General features: G+C 37.7%; 1 protein-coding gene across 1 annotated transcript in view; it reads right to left on the reverse strand.

The window, feature by feature from the left end:
- The window catches only part of ADAMTSL1 (ADAMTS like 1), an 898,927-nt gene that overhangs the window by 636,086 nt on the left and 240,285 nt on the right, over positions 1-22,556 (reverse strand). The window contains exon 2 of the mRNA XM_012813071.2: positions 19,030-19,149. Within this exon, the coding sequence (XP_012668525.2) occupies positions 19,030-19,149 (120 nt within the window). The remainder of the gene's footprint in view (positions 1-19,029; positions 19,150-22,556) is intronic.

Raw genomic sequence — 22,556 nt, forward strand, 5'->3', positions numbered from 1 at the left:
ACTGTATCCCCTTATGTACTTAACTGTTTAGGTAATATTCAGATACTGGTGATAGAAAATGATTGTATTATTTCTGTGTAGAAAATACTTGAATAGTCCTAGATAAACTTGAACAATCTAGATAACCTTGAACAAAATTGGTATCTCCTTCACTGTACCCACTGGTCTGGAACTTGTTTAAATTAGCTTCCTCTTCCAGGCATTAACAGATCAGCTCTCTATCTCTCCTTTGGCACTAGGAGGAGAGATCATAGGCAGAACATTTAGTGTGCCTAATTATTTCACACCAATGTTGCTATCAGGCTTTACACTCTTCTGCGCAGTTATTTGGAGAACAAGAAACATATGCAACAAGAGGAATGAACTTTGGAATCCATTCAAAGAAAATGAAATGCCTGTCACTTCTGTCAGAGTTTGTTACATTTCAGAATTATTTGTTGGATGATGAAATAATCTCTCTCTCTTTTAGACAGCACTGGGAAACAAGGCAATAGGGCAAACTTATTCTATGACCAAATTCCATCTGAAAAGCAATGTTTCGAATTTGAAATTATACTTGAAACTTTTTTCCTCAGTCACAGTATTCAATTAACCTGTGTTCATTTCAACTATGTAAAATTTAATTCCATAGTACAAATTCAAAATAATAGGTAGAAAATGTATCACTATAAGACTCTTCAAATTAGAATGAAAATAATGAAATTACGCCCAATGCCACCCAATCTATAAACAAAGACTGATTTATTCCTTTTTTACTTAAATTACTGAATATTGTACATAAGTTAGTGTGACAGAATAATTATTTGAGATATTAAATGATGAGTTTTTTTACTTGATCCCACAAGATATGATGGTCACCATTAACACCAAGTGAGATATTATTAGATCCAGAACAGAGTAAAAAGATACTGAATTACTGAAGTTCTAAATTCAAATGCTGGGGTCCAGGTAAAAGGAAAAATATTTGACAGTAGATGCAATGTAACATTCCATTTTCCTCATGCACCCTTTCCTCAATGACCTCCACATAATGAGCTTCTTCTATAGCATCTGGGGAAGGAGAAATTGGGGAAAATTCAAGATAGTTGTGTCTGGAAACTATATGCTTGTCCCAACCACCAGAAAGAGTAATGCTTCGGGGGAAAGGCAGAGTATATATTAAATTTTAAGATTCCTCCCACATTAAGTTTTAGGGTTGGGGATCTCAGAGAAGAAAATACACTATGAACTTTGTCTTCAAGGAAGGGGACATTAAGCTTTAAAGAAAAGTCCTCCAAGACACTCAGTGGCATAGTAGACAGCATGACATATAGACAGGCATCAAAGGACGAGAGACCTCAAACTCAGACCCCAACTTCGGTTCGATTATAGAGAAGCACCTAAAATATCCTATCCCAATCCAATCCTATTGGGTTGCAGATGGACTTAGAGATGATAGGGAGAGAACATGGTAGACTGTCCTTTGGAATGTTCCTTGCTGATAGTAATTCATCACCTTGCTGAGGCGCCCTGGGCAGTCCCTAATGAATGCAGGAATAGGCTGCTGAGGCTGGTCACAGCAAGGATCTGGATCCCTGGCAGCTCTGGCAGAAGGTCCAAGCTGCCATCTCAAGTTGCCTTTTCACTGACCATAAACCTCACCTATGCCAAGGACCACTGGGATAAGTTTAACACCTTGATCGGGAAGCCAGGCTGGACCCAGGCACATTTCCTTTACTTCTGTAGTCGCATTTCATAAGCTTTCCCAACAATGAAAAGATACAGACAAATAAGCAAACAAAAAACCAGTCATTGAATCCAAGTCACTAATTTGGATTAAATTTACCCAGAAGAAACTTAAGTAACTTCCTGCATCAGGACAAATGGGATGAGGTTGGGGGAGGGGGTATAAATGGAAAGTAAATTTGATTATAAATAGGAAACAAAGCCACTTTTTTTGCATACCTGAAGACTGTGTGACTGTGACATTTACAGCCACCACATCTGTATTTAGGTAAGCAAAATTATAAATTTAAAAATGAGAATTTTAAAAATTTCTTTTCTTTTAATTTTCACAATTTTTCAACTGATGTGAGGGCACAAAGAATTAGGTTACAATGTTTGCATTTGTTAGGCCCTGCCCCCAAGAGATGTGCCATACACTCTTGAAACATTCTCATTAAAGTGTTTAATAATGATCTATTTCTTTGACGATAATGAACATACACCAAAATTTAAGAAGCCAGGTAAAAAGTCTGTGTTCCCAGTGAAATCACTATTCTAATGTAATTCTGTTTTGATCATAAGTCCTTGTCCATGATATTTGGTTTTACAATTATTAGATGTGAACAATATTTGTCCTGTGTTTATCCTAACACATTCATATTAGTAAAGTGATTGTGGAACCAGGTCTGTCAGACACACCCATATCTACTTTTACAGGTATCAGGCAGCACCCATCTAAAGAGGAACCTCACATCTATACTTCTGTGACTGTGTAAATTTCATTAACATAAAGTTTTTATGTGTGTTACACATTAAACATACATACTGATTACATGAAGAACTCTACACACAATTCGAAAGAGAGTATGTCTAAGACAGCGTGAGTTTTAAACTGCCTTGAAAAACAAGCTGTTTAGATTCATGTGTATGTTCAGTTATAGCACTGGATTGCAATAAACATCTATACTCTAAGTGGTTGGAAAACTGCCAACAACCTCAATCCAATTTTTTAAAAAGAAGCTATGCCTGTTGAAAGCAGGCCATATACTTACCAGGACCATATGGTATCATCTGGAAGGAACAAAAATAATAAATTTGTCTCACTGCATCACATTAGGTTTGACAAAGACAATATGTACCTTAAATATCTAATCACAAGCAAGCCTTGTACAGCAGGTCCCCTCCTGTAGCTGTGTATGTGTGTGTATGTGTGTGCACGCACGTGCATGTGGCTTAATTGACATTGTATCATTAACTAGTCCAGGATAACATTTTAGTGTGAAAAAGAATGATGCAATCCTGGGATGGACTATATCCAGTCCTACTTTAATAACTATAACCAAACTTAGTTGTTTTAAATATGCATTATAAAAATCACAAAATCTATAAAATATTTTTCTCACAAATTAGAGGACACTTTCTTTTCTTTATTTTAAAAAATGTATTACAGAGGTACAAATGGTTTTGGCTACATGGATCATTTTTGTAATGTTTGAGTCAGGGTTATAAAAGTGAGCCTGTCACTGGATAAAGGACACTTTTGTTGTTTCTGGTTATGTGACTTTATTTTTGCTATTAAAAAATTAAAACAAGAATGAAAACTAATCTGTGAGCCAAATGTCTAGTAATAGATGGGCATCTTATGGCAAATTTTTATAAGTTTTTTTTTTTTAATTTAAAGGTAGTTTTTTAAAAAGTTTTAAGTTCACCGCAAAATTAAGAGGGAAGCACAGAAATTTCCCATACATGCCGAGCCCCCACATACGCATAACCTTCATCATCTACATGCCCTACTAGAGTGGCACATTTGTTACAGCTGATGAACCCACATTGACATATCACAATTACCCAATGTCCACAGTTTACATTAGGGGTCACTCTGAGTATCACACATTCCAGGGGTTTAGAAAAATGTATAATGACATGTATCTACTAGGATAGACGACACATTTTCTGGTTCACTATTTTAAAGATTCTCTGGGCTCCACCTACTCATCCCTCCCTCACCGCTAACCCCCGGCAACTACTGACCTTTTTAGGTAGTTTTGTTGTTTAGAGAATGTCACATAGGTGGAATCATATAATATCTAACCTCTCCAGACTAGTTCACTCTGTGATATACAATTACCATTCCTCTATATCTTTTTATGGCTCGATAGCTCATTTCTTTGTAGTGCTAGATATTATTTCATTGGATGTACCAATTTATACATTCACATTGAAAAATATCTCATTGCTTCTAAGTTTTGGCAATTATGAATAAAGCCAGTATAAACATGTGTGTGTAAGTTTTAGTGTGGGCAAAAGTTTGTTTTTAACTCCTTCGAGTAAATAACACAGAATGTGACTGGCAGAGTTGTATGGTAAGAAAATGTTTAGTTTTGTAATAGTTTTGTAAGAAACTGCTAAACTGTCTTCCAAACTGGCTATACCATTTTGCATTCTCACTAGGAATGAATGAGAGTTCCTTCTTACCAGCATCTGATGATGTCAATGTTATGGATTTTGGGCCATTTTAATAGATGTGTAGTGAGATCTTAGTGTGTTTTAATTTGCATCTCCCTGATGCCATATGATGTAGCACATATTTTTATGTGCTTAATTTAGATATGTATATCTTTTTTGGTGAGGTGTCTCTTAAGGGCTTTGGCCCAACTTTTAAATTAGCTTGTTTACTTATCATTGAACTTTAAGAGATCTTCGTATATTTTGAATGACAGTCCTTTCTCAGATATGTCAAATATTTTCTCCCAGTCAGTGGCTTATCTTCTCATTATCTTGACATTATTTCTTGCAGAGCAGATATTTTAAATTTTAATTAAATTTAATTTCAATGCAGCTTATCCATCATTTCTTTTGGTACTATATGTAAAAAGATCTGTAGGAGACACTTGTGAGAAATACATTGGTAATAAGGGATTGGGGAAGGGATTTAACATCATTGGTGTCTCATTAAAGAGCCTGAGAGCACATAAGAGCATGAGATGAGAACACCGACATTATTACACAGCCGTCTCCACACCTGTGGTGTATCATTTCTATAAATAGCCTCAGGAGAAGCTACTGCTCCAACTGAGACTGACAGACTGCTGCTGAGATGCCCACTCCTACTAATATTGACTGTGCCTTCTAAGGTGCTTTGGCACCTGAGACCTGAGTAAGAAATACCCAGAGTGAAAATGTATAGCAGTCCGTGTCCTGACAGTTTCTAGGGCCAGGGCCAGGGCCAGCAGCCTGGTGTCCCAGCTCCAACAAAGATCACCATGTCCAATGTCATCTGAGTTTGCTTCTGTGTCATCTTCTAGGAGTTTTATTGTTTTGTGTTTGCACTTAGGACTATGATGAAGGGTGTAAGGTCTGTATCCAGATTTTCTTTTTGTGTGGTCATCCAGTTGTTCTAGCATCATTTGGTGAAAAAAACAAAACAAAACTGCTTTTGCTCCATTGGATTGCTTTTGCTCCTTTATCAAAGATGAGTTGGGCAGGGTGCTTTTGACAGCAAGAGGAAGTCTGATTCTGGGCAGGCAGTCACATACAGGAATCAATGGCTTTAGAATTACCAGATCTAGTTTTTAACCCGGGATTCCCTTCTTACTAGCTGTATGCCCTTCAGAACCAGACATTTAAGCGTGTTTGGCCCCAGTTTCCTTATAGGAAATGGAAGGTCATGGCTCCTGCTTCAGTGTTTAGAGGCATGGGGATTCAGACTGCCTGAATTTGACCTCAGATTCCTTGTAAGTACAAAGCATGTAGCCATGACAAGTTAATCAGTCTTTGCCTCTGTTTTCTCCTAAGATGATTTCTGATGTGATCTGAAGTGTTTGCCACTCTAACTAGCACATGTGTAACAAATTTAGCCAATATCTGACGAAGCATAAATGTATGCTATGCCTGTGTTCATCACCATCACCACCAGGGGCTCTGCAGTTCAGCCAGTTGTCATGCCTGTTCTGTCACACGCCAGAGCACTCCCCCATGCAAAGCAGAGCCACTGAGACATTTTGTGAGAGCCTTCACTCTCTTGTAAACTATCCTTTATATATTCTGAGATTTTTGTACCTAGATTTAATTTTATGGACTACAGGATTGTTTTTAAAACTTGAGATATAATTCATAAAATTCAACTTTTAAAGTATTTAACTGAGTGATTCTTAGTATACTGTGCAACCATAACCACTCTCTAATTCCAGAATGTTTTATCAGCCCTTTAAAAGAAGCCACTGGGAAATGAATTTTGTATTCAGCATATACAAACTTAGAGGATTTCATTCAAATATTCTTTCAGTTTGTGCACCACTACAGCAAGGACTGTTGGCTATTCACTCCAACATCCATTCTCTCTTCTTCCTTAAACTAGGCATATGACTGCGCCACTCCCCTCAACCTAGGCATGGCTATGGGACAGTGCCATTGCCAATGAAAAGAAATAGTGGGAATAGTGGCAGCATCTGGAAAAGCCCTGTGAGTCAGCTAATGTGTACCTTTTCTCCATTTGTCCTTTCCTTCTTCTCATTGCCTGGAATATGGATACAATGGCTGGAGCTATGGTAGCCATTTGGGGTCACAGAGTGTCCATGAGAATGAGGCAGAGGCTTGGATGACTTAGGAGAAAAACAGAATGAGCCTGGGTCCCTGGCACCTTTTATCATTTTGGTCCTGAAGTTCTATCTCTGGGAAACTGCTATTACATGGGGTAGAAACAAATGTCTATGTTTACGTCACTACTGGGGGAGGTTTCAATCACATATAGTGAACTTGACATTAAATGACATACCTTTTAGCCATATTCACATGAATGTCATGCATTTTGAACTGCTGAGAAATTGGGGTAATTAAAAAGTCAATTTCTAATTCAATTTTTAAGGCCAATTTCTTCCACTTTCAATATGAATCATACCAAATGGGTGTTCAGCACAGAACACCATCGTTTTCAACAACTTATCTAACTTAGCTTCCTACACATAATCTCCACTCACACATTTACTTATAGTTTGGGGCATATGTAATACATAAAGACCAGCTGTCCCCATAGAAACTTAGAACACTAACAGCAAGGGTAACTAGTCATACTTTTAAACCAATCTATGAATCGTACTTTCTGACTAGAGGCAAGAAGCCATCTAAACATACGTATATCAGCACTCAAACCCCTTAAAAGGCAATGGAGCTGGCAAAACAATAACTCTATATGGGAATATAATTACAAACTAAAATGAGGTCATAAAGTCCACCTAAAATTTTATGCGTTCATCAACCCCATTGAACCTGCTTGATATATAAGCAAGTTTAGCTACTAAAGGGAAGAACTATTTCTAAAGACTTTCCTGTTAAAAGGATGAGCTATCTTAAACAAACGATACTTAGAATCTAAGCACTCTGCCATTACCTTGGTGAAGTCACCTAAAAACAAAAACATTCCAAGAGTTAAAAATAATGTTAATATCTTAAACTACTAGAGACCACACACTGTTTAACTCATTTTTATATTTGTATATGGTAGTATTTACACTAGTCTGTTGAACCTAGTAGGTGTTCGGTAAATGTTTGTTGAATTGAATCAGTGATCTTTAAATAGATAACATTATAATCAGTTTGGTAACAAATCTTTGTGACCTTGGAAAAGTCACTTTTCTTTTTCATTCCTTTATCTAATGAGGTACATATGCTAAGTAATTAAGGGACAGAAGAGGAGGTCAAAAAATGATAATTATTTGATTATCATGACAGTCATTATAATTATTGTTAATATTGTTATTAACAGACTATTAGTAATTTTATCACCAATAAATTTTATATTTTTTCATTACCACCATGAATGTTTTTCATGTTAGTGTTATGTTGTTATTATTACCCTGCTTAAGATCTTGTTTGGCATACTGGGAAAACAAGGTACTGTTCAGCACAGACCTTGCTAAAAGGTTTGCCAGGACAGAGAGTCTATGTATAAAAAGATAAGTGAAAATTCAAGGCAGGAGGGGCTCAGTCCCCAGCAGGGATGCTGCAACAAACCGACAATATTCTTGAAACAGGACTACAACACTGAATCCTAGCGTGAATTTTCTGATTGCCTGTTGCCCCATCTACTTCTAATTAAAATCTTAACTTGGCTTTTTTGCCTCCCCTCCTTTTGGCCCCCCACCACATCCTACCCTCTGAAATCACAATACCCTTGCTCCTTTTCCCAGACCTGGACTACTGTCACCCTCCGGGCAGATCATTCCTGCAGGTGAAGAGCCTGGTGCTGGGTTGCCCTGTGGCCTGGGTCAAGCCTTCTCCACATCTGTGTCAGGTCCTCTGGGCAGTCTGAGGTGGCAGGGCACCAACTGGCTCCATGAGCAAAGACTGCTATAGGAATGCAGTGACAAAAACCCACCCTGAGGACCAGTGAGGGCCAGCTACCTGAAACATGAGGACTTGGGCTGAGTTCCTGCAGGAAGGTCTAGAGAGGGAAGAAAGACATTCCAGGAAGAAGAGGTCCCGTGAGCAAAGCACTGACATGATAATCTCACATGGAACAGAATAGATGCAGAAAGCTGGAGCAAAGACGGTCTACATCAGTGGTTCTCGACTTTCCTAATGCTGTGGCCCTTTAATACAGTTCCTGTGGGTTGCAACCCACAGGTTGAGAACGCTGGTCTACATGAATACCATCATAAGCAACAGTAGAGTTACTGAGGATCAGACTAAACAATTTTGATGCTGAACCGTATTTGAGAATGCAACTTTACAGAAACACATAATTGGCTTTGACATATAAGCACCCATTGTGTAAGGGGCAAAGTGCATATTATTTGTTGCCGATATTACATTGATAAAGGTAGGGTATATACAGAATGAATGGGCAACCAGTTCGTGTTTGTGGAGAAATGGAAAGGAAGGTGAGTCTACTAAAGGTAGGAAGAACTTTAAGGAATTTAAACTTTCCATCAAATATCAAATTTGAAACACAGTATCTTATGATTACAACATCATCCAGGACACGTTTATTTCAAAGATGAGGACAGTAAGGTTTAGACTGAGTTATGTGACTTGACTGATGTCTCATAGCCAGTTGGAAATAAAGCCTCAACCCAAACACAACCCCTTCTCAGGTTCTAGGCTCCATAAATGACACCTTGACATCAAATCCCACCTTTTCAGCTTTGGCATTATAATTTAAAATTGTAGATACAGATATTTTATCTTAGCAAAAGTTATATGTGAATATTTAATATAGATCTTCATTCTTTTTTATAGTGTCCATTTTCCTCCTGGTCAACATTAAATTGAAATCAAAATAACGCAGATGAAACTAATGGGTGTTTCTTTCCAAAACTTTCCATTGAGGAGTAATGCTACTACTTTTTAAATGGAACAAAAATATGACATTCTTCTTTTTATTTAAAAGCTACCATCAGAGAAAATAGGGCATAAGTTTGAAATTAATGTTTAGAAATTAAATCTATTCAAGACTATTCTAGCACAGAATGTCCTGTGGCTGTTTGCTTCATTTGGCCAACCCAATTTCAATCTCAGTTTAAAGACTTAAATTTCTGGGCGGCACCTGTGGCTCAAAGGATTAGGGCACTGGCCCCATATGCTGGAGGTGGTGGGTTCAAATCTGACTCTAGCCAAAAAAAAAAAAAAAAAAAAGAAGACTCAAATTTCAACCTATTCTGAATAAGCATTGTCTCTTTTTTTTCCTTTTATTAAGTCATATACACATAGATCATGAATATATTTATGCATTTGTGGGGTACATGTGTTTTTTTAATACAATTTGCAGTGCTTACATCAAACTAATTAATATAGCTTTTGCCTCATTTACTTAATTATTATGTTAAGACATTTATGTTCTATACTTGATAGATTTGACTTGTACTCTTGCAATATGCTCCATAGGTGTGGTCCCACCATTTACCCTCCCTCTATCAAACCTCCCCCCTCCCAAACATTCCCCCTCCACTTCTCTCCTTCATCCTGGGCTATAGTTGTGATCTATCTTTCATAAGAAAGTGTGAGTCATTATAAATTGGTTTCAGAAAAGTACTGAATACATTGGATACTTTTTCTTCCATTCTTGAGATACTTTACTAAGAAGAATATTTTCCAGCTCCATCCATGTAAACATAAAAGAGGTAAAGTCTCCATCTTTTTTAAGGCTGCATAGTATTCTATGGTGTACATATACCACAATTTATTAATCCATTCATGGGTGGATGGGCACTTGAACCTCTTCCATGAAAAGCATTGACTCTTTAAAAAAATCATGTCCATCCATATTAGAAGATTAAAAAATAAACTATGAGAGGATGTGCTGTGTCAAAGGGACATTGTGTCACTGCCTACAACCTGAAGTAGCCTCTCAATTTTTTTTGTTTTTAGACAGAATCTCACTTTGTCACCTTTGGTAGAGTGCCCTGGCACTACAACACCTGGCTATTTTTAGAGATGGGGTTTTACTCTGGCTCAGGCTGGTCTCAAACTCCTAAAGGCTCAAGCAATCCCTCTGCCTCTGCCTTCCAGAGTGTTAGGATAATAGGTGTGAGCCACTGTGCCTGGCCCAAAATGAGATTCAAATTTTCTTAAACTAAGGTGACAGATACTTTTCAGTCACATGATTCGGTTAATCTGACCTCCACACTCCTACTCAGTACCCTTCTATGCCTACCTCTGAGTTGAAATGACCTTGACCAACCACTAGAGGAGCCACCAATCAGTCCTTTCCCACTGCCTTCCCCTGCTGATAGACAGGCCTCCGCGCATGACTAAGTTATGACTGGCTTGTTAAAGGTAGGCATTTAAATTCTCAGAGGTTGACAGTTCCAGCATTACCTTAAAACCAACTACAGAATTCCTTGGGAAGACATTTGTGAATTTGTGCTTTATATTATTAAGTACTTCTAGTACCTGGGAACAATAAATTACTTTGGTGCCTCAAGTGCTTTTCTAAGGTATGATGAAATCACAGGCCCTAGATCTAGCATATGATTATTAGGATAGTTCCAAAGGTAAGCAGTTATGCCTACGTATAACTTTGGTAAAGTTATCTGACATTCATTTCTGAGTGTGATAGTTTACTTAAGGTTACCTCTGAGTGGGACTATCTCAGGAATTTGAACATTTACATAAAGGGAAAACTTGGAGTTCATGCCTAGGAAGAATCTCTGTAAAACTGAAATTCACCCTTATTGACAAAGTTCTGTTTGGCAGGGGCCTCACAATGTGAAACACGAAAATACACCTAAGAGGAACCATGTATTTCTAACTGATGTTAAAATTTTCTGAATAGAATTTTACTTTATATTTGAGAAGTTGCTTGATCTTAAATGTGTCTTTGTATTACCATTTGGATCTTTAATGTTTTATGTTTTATTACTTCCAGTGCCTGTTAATTAATCTCGATATCTATTTGTTGTTTGGAATAAATGACAGAATTGTAGCAAATGGTAGACATCTCATAAATAAAAGATAGAGGTTATACAAGCTGTAAGGAAATTAGAACTTGATAAAGAAGAAAAGGTTTTTTCTTAAGAGATAATGGTTTTCAGTTAATTCCAAAGGTCAAGTGTAAAAAAATAGTTCCTCTCCTTAAATACTCAGATTCATCATTCTGACATTATTTACTAGAGTCACAGTTCATGAACTGATAGGAGGTCCCATGATCTTGTGTTCTGCTATCATCCATTTGACTATTCCTTAACTGTAGCAAAGCAAAAATGCGAACAGTGTATATATCAAATCTTGGGCACCAAGCCTTGTCACTTTATGTTTCAATGATTTTCCAGCTCAACCACTGCTAATAAAAACAACATTTATTTTGTTTTATTTGCCAGATATTAGCCTGAAGGTTTTATTATGCGTGTATTATAAAATATATCCATCATTAAAAGTACAGTGAATAATAAAGCAAATATGTATAAAACCACTAGCCACTTAAACAAACATTAGCATTTTACCATATTCTCCCTTTAAGAGAATAAATAAAATATTATAGATGTGGTTAACATGTACTATGCCTAGTGCCCTGATACAATTTCTTCCCTCCTCCCCACCTCCATCCATAGTAACCAAATTCCAAAGCTGGAGCTACATTTCCCATAAGAATTTCCCCCAAATAAAAATCTACTAGAGATTTATGCTACATTAAAATTGATGTAAATGGCATCATATTGTAAAATGGTACCATTTTTCCCACAATAAATTTTTGAGATTTATCTATATTAACGTGTGTAGACTTATTTATTTATTTGGTTTCTACAGTATTTTATTGTATGAGTAAGCCACATGTTATTTATCCATTTACCTTTTGGTGGATATTTATGATTTTCTGTAAAGTTTAGGCTATAATATATATGTCATTGAACAGTACGTATAAGTATTTCTCTAGGGTAACTCCTACAGTGAAATTGCTGGGATTTAGGACATGAATATATACAACTTTATAGACCTTGCTGAACTGTTCAAAGTGGTTATACCAAGGTATCCCCCTCTCAGCCATGTAAGAGTGTTTCCCATAACGTCACTTCCTCTTGACACTTGCCTTTGTCAGTTCTTTCAATGTTTCTTTTTTTTTTTTTTTTTTTTTTGCAATTTTTGGCCGGGGTTGGGTTTGAACCCACCACCTCTGGCATATGGGGTCAGCACCCTACCCCTTTAAGCCACAGGCACGGCCCAGTTCTTCCAATTTTTTTGCCAACCTGATGAGTATGAAACACTATTATCTGTAGTTTTAATGTGTAAATCTCTGGTGACCACTAAAGCTGAACATCTCTTTAATGCATATGTATCAGCCACCTGAGTCTCCTACTCATGATCCATTTGATTCTACTAGGATGTTCACCTTTTTTTTTTTTTTATAAAAATGACTTCTAGGAGCTCTTTATATGTTACAGATAATACTAGTATGTCAGTTATATAGATTGTAAATAACGTCTTCCAGCTTATGTCTTGTCTTTTTACTTTGCTCATAGAGGTTTTAGACCTATTAAATTTTTAATGGCAGACTAAACATTAATGTAATTAAAAGAACCAATGTGTTCTTTTATAGATACGCTGGGCTTTTTATGTCTTAAATAATCTTTGCACCTCTGGGGCCACAAATTCTTATACCTTTTAATCTGTAAGTCTTAAGGTCACACTTTTCACATTTAGGTTTTTAATTCATGTAGAATCTGCTTTTATGTATAGTGAACATTTACGGGTTAATTTTTTTTTTTTTTTTGAGACAGTTTCTCACCATGTTGCCATCGGTAGAGTCCAGTGGAGTCACAGCTCAAAGCAACCTCAAACTCTTGGGCTTAAGTGATTCTCTTGCCTCAGCCTTCTAAGTAACTGAGACTATAGGCACCCACCACAACACCCAGCTATTTTTTTGCCCAGGCTGGATTCGAACCTGCCAGCTCTGGAATATGTGGCTGGCGCCCTAGATGCTGAGATACAGGTGCTGAGCCGGTTAATACATTCATTTTTTACTTATGTCACTTGCCAAGTTCTCTTTTTTGTGTGTATCTCTTTATAGGTTTTTTACTAGTCATTGTTGTTCTATTTGTCTATATATGTTCCAATACCACACTGCTTTAATACTTATAGCTTTGTAACAAGTAGAGCAATGTCTATCCTTTTCTTCTTCAAACTTATTCTGGTTATACTGGATATGTGAATTAATTTGTGGGAAAATTGACATCGATGTGACATTGAGACTTCCCATTCACGAACATCATCTCTCTCTTCATTTATCTAATCACTGAATCCTTCAGTAAAGATTTTTAATTTTATCTTGAGAGATTTTGATACAGATGACAGTGTATTCCCCACATAATGAAATGGAGGTACTAACACAGAAACCTGTCTGACCACAGTATGGAGAAAGCCTGTCATATAATCACAGTTAAACACCCAGTTCTCCTCCTCTAGGACAGAAGACTCTGCTGGCCCTTCTGATAGGTGCCTGTTAATCAGCAATTCACCATTTCAAACAGGGAACGTAAAACATAGTTTGCAGTTTGCTATTTCAAACAGTCTGTGCTTATTCTTTCTCCTTCCTCTTTTCTGTCTCTCTTATTTAAATTTGTTTTGCCTTTCTTAGATAAAATTAATTATTGGTTCCACTGGCTTCATCTGTACGTAAGTAAACAACATGGTCTTAACTAACTGTCTATCTTTTGAGTTACTCATTGATATCCCTTCAGGTTTTACAACTCTTTCAGACCTTAAGTTTTGTTACCATTGGGACATTTTCAATTGGCTACTACCATTGTAAAAAGGAACTATTCACTGTCTACCCCAGATGGTTCTGAGGAATACATATAAATCCCTTAGTGAAGTATTTGGTGCACGTCTGGCCTTCTCCAGCTTTTTTTCCCCTTTCTATAGAAATGTAGAAATAATGTAGAATCTTAGATTTCAAGGAGCTCAGGAAATTTCACTCCAAAATGTGACTCCTTGGTAGAAAGACTATTTTGATTTAGAATTAAAGGCCCTTGAGATCAATAGGGTTTGGAAAGAGCTTTCCCTCTATCTGCACAAAACCAGATAGACTCATCAAAAAGAACCATTGTCTCCCATTCCCCTCCCTGGTATCTCAATAAATTGCAGAAAAGAAATTCAAGAATGCAACCAGATTTGGCCCCATTTTAAAGATAATACCTGTCTGTCAGGTTAATATAATTTCCAAAGAGAATTGTGTATAAGTTAATCTGTTTGGCTGATAAACTCGGTCTCCCAAGAATCTATTCATTCTCCGTAGTAATCATTTATTGCCAGGGAATAGAATTATCCATATTCCTCATCTCCCCTTCCCCTCTAAAATGAGGACCCCATTGAGGAGTGATTCTCCCCATGCACATAGTGAATGACTTTGTGACTTCTTTCTCATGTTAAACTGCCTTCTTATGAGTTGATCTTTCAGCAAAGCTTCCAGGGGTGAAAGGAAACTTTTCCTTCTCACCCACAGTTTAAAATACAAAACAAAACCAGAAAGTTTACAGTTACATAAAATATTTATATGCATAACTTAAAGGATTTTTTCGCGTATATATTTCATGACCTGTAGAGCCGTGGTACATTAGATAAGTCTTTCAAATACAGGCAAAAAAATAACATTTTAAGACCCAACAGGGTAATATATATTATATACTATGTAGTACTTTTTAATTTTTTCTTTGTGATATTATATGATAGGACTCAAAGTAACAAGTGTGGGCTATAAACCAGATCTAATTTTCTTGTCTCCGCATACTTGCCCTAGGAGAAATTTTGATACCCAACTCTAGTTGTCTGTGAGCATACCACAAAACGGAAAATTTAAATGAGAATGTGTTCCCACTTTTAAAGCATTTGCCCCCTTCAATATCGCTATACCACTGTTTTCCTTTGCATAAAATCAGTAAAGAAAAAACATGATGATTACTAAAGGTTTTGTGAAGTTACAGGCCATTTCCAGCATGTGTGCATTTGCCATTAAATGTTAGTTCCTTCTCTTTATTCCACAAACACTTTATGGAAGAGAGCAATCAAGATCAAACTTCTGTTTTAGAAAAGGGTAATTCCATCAGTCAGGAGCATGCTGAATGAATTCAGGGGGGCTGTGAGAGCAACAGCGTGAGTCATTCTCCAGTAAATTAAATGCTCTGGAGGCATGGCAGCCTTCCTGGTATTTATGTCCCCTAAATAGCCAAGCTAAACAGTAGCTACTTTAGAATACAATGAAGCAAATCAAATTTTCTTCAGGTGTTAGCACTTAAATTCTAACGCTTCCTTTCCCTTGACTGGAGTGGTGAGAAGGTTGGTGAGCAAAAGAACACATGAAAATAGTTATCTTCCACTTACGTGTTGGTTGAACTAATTTTTCAGTTCACAGAAATACTACTGACCACCTCCACTTCTCTACTGTGCATCCAATCAAGGGAGAAAAAAATATAATTTACTCTAAAGAAGAACCATTTTTAATAAATGACTTTTTTTTTAGTTGAGCTTCAGCAAATTAATGCCTTGCCCTAAAAAGAAAATTATCTTTTTACATGCAGGGATTAAAGATAAGTATTTCTGAAAATCTTCTCCTAAAAGCTCAGCTTGATGCAAAAAGATACCTCTATTTTACCAGTCATACAGAGGAAGTCTGTCCTCAACTGGTGTGAATATTTCAATAATATTTCTAGCAATGGGGGCTCAAATTTGTGAACTACAATGCCACAGGCAAATGAGGTTGGCACTAATTATAACTGAAGAAAACCTCGTTCTGTAATGAATTTTATGTTGTTAACCTGATTTTGTATCAGCTGGCCATCAGCAGCAAGGCGATCTGGTTCTCCACTGTTCCAATAATAAATGACAGCCTCTAACAAATATCTCCTTTCTTCTCTGCAAACAATGGAAATCTCAGACATGTACATTTGGGGGCAATGATTAGAAGTGTAGTTGCCTGCTCTGGCTTCTGGACAAATGGCTCACTAAGACTGCTTCTCAAAGTGTGGTGGATGAAATTAGGCCTCTGAGAGGAAGCTGGCCAGAAAGTTTCTCTAATGCAACATACAAGTCAGTTCATGCCAAAGGCCTGCGTTGAGAAAGGGTGGAGAAGGTGTCACTTGAAGGTCAAAAATAACCATTTCTTTTGGTCAAAATGAATTACATTTTTAGGTGAGAGTTCCACAGATATGTCAGGCTGTTCTGGTTATTCAAAAATTATTTGAATTTTTGAAACAAATTGTTTTCTGAAAACATGTTTTAGTAAAGAAAGGTTATGAGAGAAGAAAAATGAAAACCCTGAAGGGAGAATAGCAATCATTGTACCCAGCAATGTGACCTGATGTTGCCTACAGTTAACAGTACTTCTTTCCAAAATGTTGTACATATTGGGGATACATTTGTTACTTCCACAACTATCAATTTCCAGCTGGCAAACATCCCTAGATTCACATTATTTACGATAAACCTACATACTGGCTTGAAGAGACATTGTGACAGATAATCCCAAATACTTTTTTATCACCTCATTAAAAATTGAAGTTCTTTATACCATTTTAATAATACTTTGCATTTAGAAGAATTTTCACGTGAATAAGGCCCTGATCATGCATATTCTGTGATGCAATTCTCAGGGCTTTCAAAATAAAACACTAACAGGAGGGCAATAGAAAACAGTCATAGTGAGTTTTCTCTATCAACAAACAACACAACTGAGCATTTATCACAAGCAAGTGCTGAGTGAGACTCCGGGTCAAGGGATGGGAGGAGAGGTGTGAAGAGGGGAGCTATGTGTGTGTGTGTCATTGGGAACCAGGGAGGATTTACTGGAAAGGGGATAGAATTGTACAAACAGATCATGTTGCTCAACTATTTTTCCTCTCTTTCCACTTGCCTTTGTCAAGTGGTTTTTATAACCTATACCAGGAAGGTTTTTTTATAGATTCTCCCATTCTGCTTACGCACCTCCGGTCAAGGAGACAGAAACTCATAAATAAGCAGCATGAAAAGGATTTCCACTTTTATGGCTATTAATACAAGAAGCAACTCATGTTTGAACTCTTCCCCTAGACAAACACAGAGATTATAGTGATTCACCTTTTCATGTCTACTGAGATAATAAAGTTACACTTTTAAAGTTTTTTATCTTGGGCCAAATGAAGTCCTCAGATACAGAGACACACCTTTCATAAAAATTGTTAAAATTTTTACAAAATTATTAGGAACCCAAATTAACTTCTGGTATTTACAATGATTTTATCTTCTCTTTTCTCTCTCATTTTCTTGGAAAACCTCAACTATGACTACTTGTGTGGGTAAATAATTCCTCTTTCAGGTTAAATGCTTCCTTCCTACTCAATCGCTATGACCGCTGCACACTTGGGGAAATTTGGCAGCATGCACAGTTTTCATTATAATGGAAATCGATGTAATACAAGGTAATAATAATGTCTGTGACAGACAACCTTCTTGCTCATCAAGTGACAAAAATTGTGTTTACTGGAACTACCACGACAATTCCATTATGTTCATCATTAGTTCATAGTCTTCCATTTCCTTTCTGGTGAAAATAATGTAATAATTAGACTAACTTAAGAAGTTTTCATGTAGTATCTACAGCAGCACTTGCCAGGACTTTCCAATCAACCAAATCCAATGTGAGCAAACATACGTGGGCATGTCAGATTTAGCATAATACGAAAAGGGACAAAATTAATTGAACCTAATTGTAAGATACGGTTCACAGGAAGGAGTGAAAAAAGGTGGCCACATGCATGTTCATAAGAGATCACAAAGAAACCTATGAGTAAACAAGAAACGTTTAAAAGACAGGCTCTGAATTTTCAAAACTTACTGAGAAAAAAGAAGTATTACAAATGAGCCATATGAAAAATACTATGGTACCCTCATACCCACTGGGGCATGAGCTTTGAGAAGGGTGTGACTGCCCATTACAGAGACGATGTCAATGACAGTTCAGTAAGAGGAGGTCTGTCAATGACTCCAGAGAGAGCCAGTTTACAGTATCCAAAAGAGCATAGGAGACAAATAAGCAAAAATGCCCTCTGAAGAGATGGCAGCAAAGGGCAGGATAGACAGGGTAGAAACAAAGCCACTGGGTTTCTTCTTCCAAGGCATTCTTTTCTGTTATCCTACCATTTCATAGCTGGACAAGAAGCCCACTGGCTTGTGCACACTGTATCCTCTGCCTCCAACACGGGTACCTCTGAGCACGAGGTCATCACCATGCGCAGCCAGTTAGAGCTTTCAGAAGTTGTTCTTCCACTTCTCACAACGAAGTACAAATTACAAAGCACACATGGATTTGCAAGTAGAGAGGGGCCCGTATGCCGACATCTCCAGTCAACTATACTATGGTTTTCATCTGAGAGCTCATTTTCTAGGTTTTTTCCCCCAAAACCACTACCAGAGAAACACACTTACATAAAATAAATATGACTAACACTTTGAAGTAAAAATATCCACAAAAAAGCCCGGATTGGAAGATGGTGGAATTTCCATTGACCCGTAAAACAATCTGGGCTTTACATATAAATCTCCTTCTTCCTTCACTCATTTAAATTATTACCATTTCAGACTCACTGGCAAAACATCAATTATTTTAATGTGAATCCTCCACATGCTGCCCCAAACAAATGCTATTGCTCAAGTAAAATGTTTCAAACTTGCCAGACCCAGGGAAAGTCAGAAAAGTGCCCCGTGCCCCATCTGTCCACTGCCCTATCACCTTGCCTCCCCCTCCTCTCAGACAGATGTGACAATACCATCAGAACTTCTAGCTTTGCGAAAAACCATGGCAAGTCAGAAGTAGCCATTGAATTCCTGTGTTTCTATGAATAAATAGAAGAAGAGACACTGTACCGAGTCTTCAGTTTTGTGACTATTGAAGAGGTCAGACAGGAAATCTTCATGAAGGCTCTCTCTTCGAATCAGTGTAAACTCCCGCAGGAAAACAGCTCCTTGGCTTTGGTCTGCGCACACCTAGAGAGATAAGGCAGTTGAATTAAGCCTTCAGACAGAGCCTGGTCAGAGGGTGTGCGAAGGGATTAGTTAAAGAAATCTACTGGATTCTTTTCAAGTCTGATTAAAGCAGTCAAAAACAATGCATGCAAATACATATTAAGGGAAGAACCACTAGAACATTCTGTCATGTGGCTCCTCTGATAGATGCCAGGAAAGTCCCCTGCTTAGTTGGTGCCACTTAACTGATGGATATATGATGTCAAAATTCAGTGGTTGTAGTTATCTTTGTGGCTGGGTCCAGTGTGGTTGGGCTCCTAGACTCATTCCACTGGGTTATTCATGTGTCTGTACCACATAGGGGGCTTGGTCCCACAGAGATCTATCCTTAGTCTAACATATCTGAGCACCTGCATGGGTCCTGATGTCCTATTTAATATCTACCAGATAAGGAAGACCTGGCCTGAGCCCAGAACTGACTTCTGAGCTCTTCAAGTGCTTTAGAACCAGATGCACTTTAGCTGATCCGGAAGGGGGTACTGGGGAACTTTTATCTGGAGCTTATCACATTCCAGGTTCTTTACACAGGTTATCTTCTGTCAGCCCCAAGAGAGGTCTGTTATCAGCCACACTTTACAAATTAGGAAAGAGAGGCACAAAGGGCTTCAGGAATTTGCCAAGATAGTAAGTGTTGAAATCAACATTCAAATACAAGTCTAACTCTAAAACCTTCATCTTTTGATTATATCCTTTAGCTACTGAGCTACTCAAGCCTCCTCTGGTCAAGGGCAAATTGTTCACTAACTGCCATAAGTTCAAGGAGTAATCTGTTCACCCAGGCCTCCCACTTCCTCTTTGAGCCTCAGTTGACTCATATTAGACTGGAATAGCAACTTTATTGAGTTGCTGAGAAGACAGGAGATAATAAATATAAAGTCTGCTTAGCGCAGTGCCTTGTATACCTTGTATACAGCCAGCTTTCAGTAAACGACAGTCATTATTTACATCAAAAGCATTTTCTGCTCAAGGAACAAGTAAAAATACAAGGTTTTAAAATACATAAAGTTCTTTACCCTTATTTATAATATTTGTAATGGACATACAAATATCCATCGTATTGTCTTCACTTTTCAACTCATATATTTTTAATACTTTTATGGTATTGATAATACCAGTAATGAATATATAGATGCCCCAATTCAATTATATCTCCTTGAAATGATAATAATTTAGTCATTTTGAACTCCAAGTCTTTTGGAAAGGAGTATAACCTTTCGTAGTTTTTGTGCCATAGCCTCTGTTGTTACACAGTACAGTTAGTATCATGTTAGTAGACAGATGTCTTGGCCCCCAGATCCCACACCCACTGGTGGCACACATGTGAATGTGTGAGCTTTACTTGGCTAGAAAAGAACTTTGCAGATCTAATTAAGGAAATTAAGGTTACTATTTAGTCTACTTCAAGACAGGATGAACAGTCTGGATTGTCCAGACGGGCCCAATGTTAGCACATGAGTGCTATGAAGATGCAGAAAGGAAGCCGGTTCTGCCAACAACCAGTGACCCAGCCCTGGATGAGATCTGCATCTTGGCCAGTACCTTGATTTTAGCCTAGCGAGGCTCTGAGCAGAGAACGGAGTCATGACTTGCCAGACATCTGACATATAGAAATTGTGAGGCAATTCTTTTGTGGGGTTTCAAGCCTCAAAATTAGTGGTAATTTGTCAGGGTGGGAACGGAAACAAACACAACCATTGAGAGGCAGGGCATAATGAGAGGTGAACTTGTTCCTTGTTTATGTTAAGTTGCATAAGAACTAACAGACACCAAATAAGCAGAGGTAAAATTTGCAAAAACTGATTCATGGAAATATATTCTTCTAGCTCACCTAACCTATTCTCACTATATTTAAGATTAGTTTTCTCTTAGCTCTTTTCTCATCAGGGTCAACTGTTCCTTGAGTCTTAGTGAAATACACTTTGAAACCTCTCTTAACCATGAAGTTTTCCTGGTCAGAAATCCTCCTCACTTCCTGCTGAGTACGTTCCAAATTCATGGGCTTGGTGTTCAGGACCACTCACAGCTCTTCAAGGTCAAGTTCTAGAGAAGGAATAGCTGCCCTTGTGCAACTCACTTTCTGAGAAAGATCAAGAACTAAGTTTAAGCGATCTAGAGTCAATGTATTTTAACTCTGGTGTTTTCAAAAGGACCAATATATGCTAGTTACTACTAAATCTCACATTGTATGAACCATTTGTCCATAAATCTAAGGCAGTTTTGAATTCAAACTCCATTATCCAAAATGGGGGTCACCTTCAGTCACACAGTGCCAGAAGTTTTTTTTTTTTTTTCTCCCTTAATTTATTGTGATAGCTTAGGGGATAGAAGTGTTTTTTGTTCTATGTAGGAATTGTAAGCAGTGAGGTCAGGGCTTTTAGTGTACCTGTCACCTGAATAGTACATATACGTTGTGCCCAATAGGTAACTTTTTTTGTATTTTATGATACAGAGCCTCACTTTGTTACCCTCCATAGGGGGCTGTGGCAACATAGCTCACAGCAACCTCAAACTCCTGGGCTTGAGCAATCCTCTTGCTTCAGCCTCCTGCATAGCTGAGAGTATAGGCATGAGCCACTACACTTGGCTAGTTTTTCCATTTTTAGTAGAGATGGGGTCTTGCTCTTGTTTAGGCTAGTCTTGAACTCCCAAGATCAAGCAATCCACCCACCTAGGCCTCTCAGAGTGCTAGGATTATAGATGTGCACCACAGTGCTAGCCCCAATAGGTAATTTCTGATTTCTTATTTTGCCTCCCACCTTCTCCCTTTCTTAGCCCTGATGTCTGTATACCACTTTGTATAACCATATATACCCACTATTTAGCTCCCACTTTTAAGTGAGAACACATGGTATTTGTTTTTCCTTTCTGAGGTACTACACTTAGGATAATGGTTTCCGTTTCATCACAGTTGCTACAGAAGGACATTATTTTATTCATTTTTATGGCTGAGTCAGACTCCATGATGTGTGCATACACACACACATATATGCACCCATTTTCTCTATCTACTCAACAGTTGATGAACCCTTAGGTTGATTCCATATTTTTGCCATTGTAAACTGTGCTACAATAAACATTCAGGTGCAAGTCTTTTTGATATGACGTCTTTTCCTTTGGGGAGATACCCACTGCTGGCTCTAATGATAGGTCTACATTTAGCTCTTTGAGAAATCTCCATACGGTTTTCCATGGGTGTTGCACCAACTTACATTCTCACCAATAGCTCATGAATAGTCCTTTTTTGCCACATTTGGACCAATAACTACTCTATTTTGACGTTTTTATAATGGCCATCTGGCAGGGGTAACGTGGTGGATCGCTATGATTCTAACTTTCATTTCCCTGATTATTAGGGATGTTGAGAATTT

The sequence above is a fragment of the Otolemur garnettii genome, unplaced genomic scaffold, assembly GCF_000181295.1.
Source record: "Otolemur garnettii isolate 467f Iridium unplaced genomic scaffold, OtoGar3 scaffold00006, whole genome shotgun sequence".
Classification (NCBI taxonomy): Eukaryota; Metazoa; Chordata; class Mammalia; order Primates; family Galagidae; genus Otolemur; species Otolemur garnettii.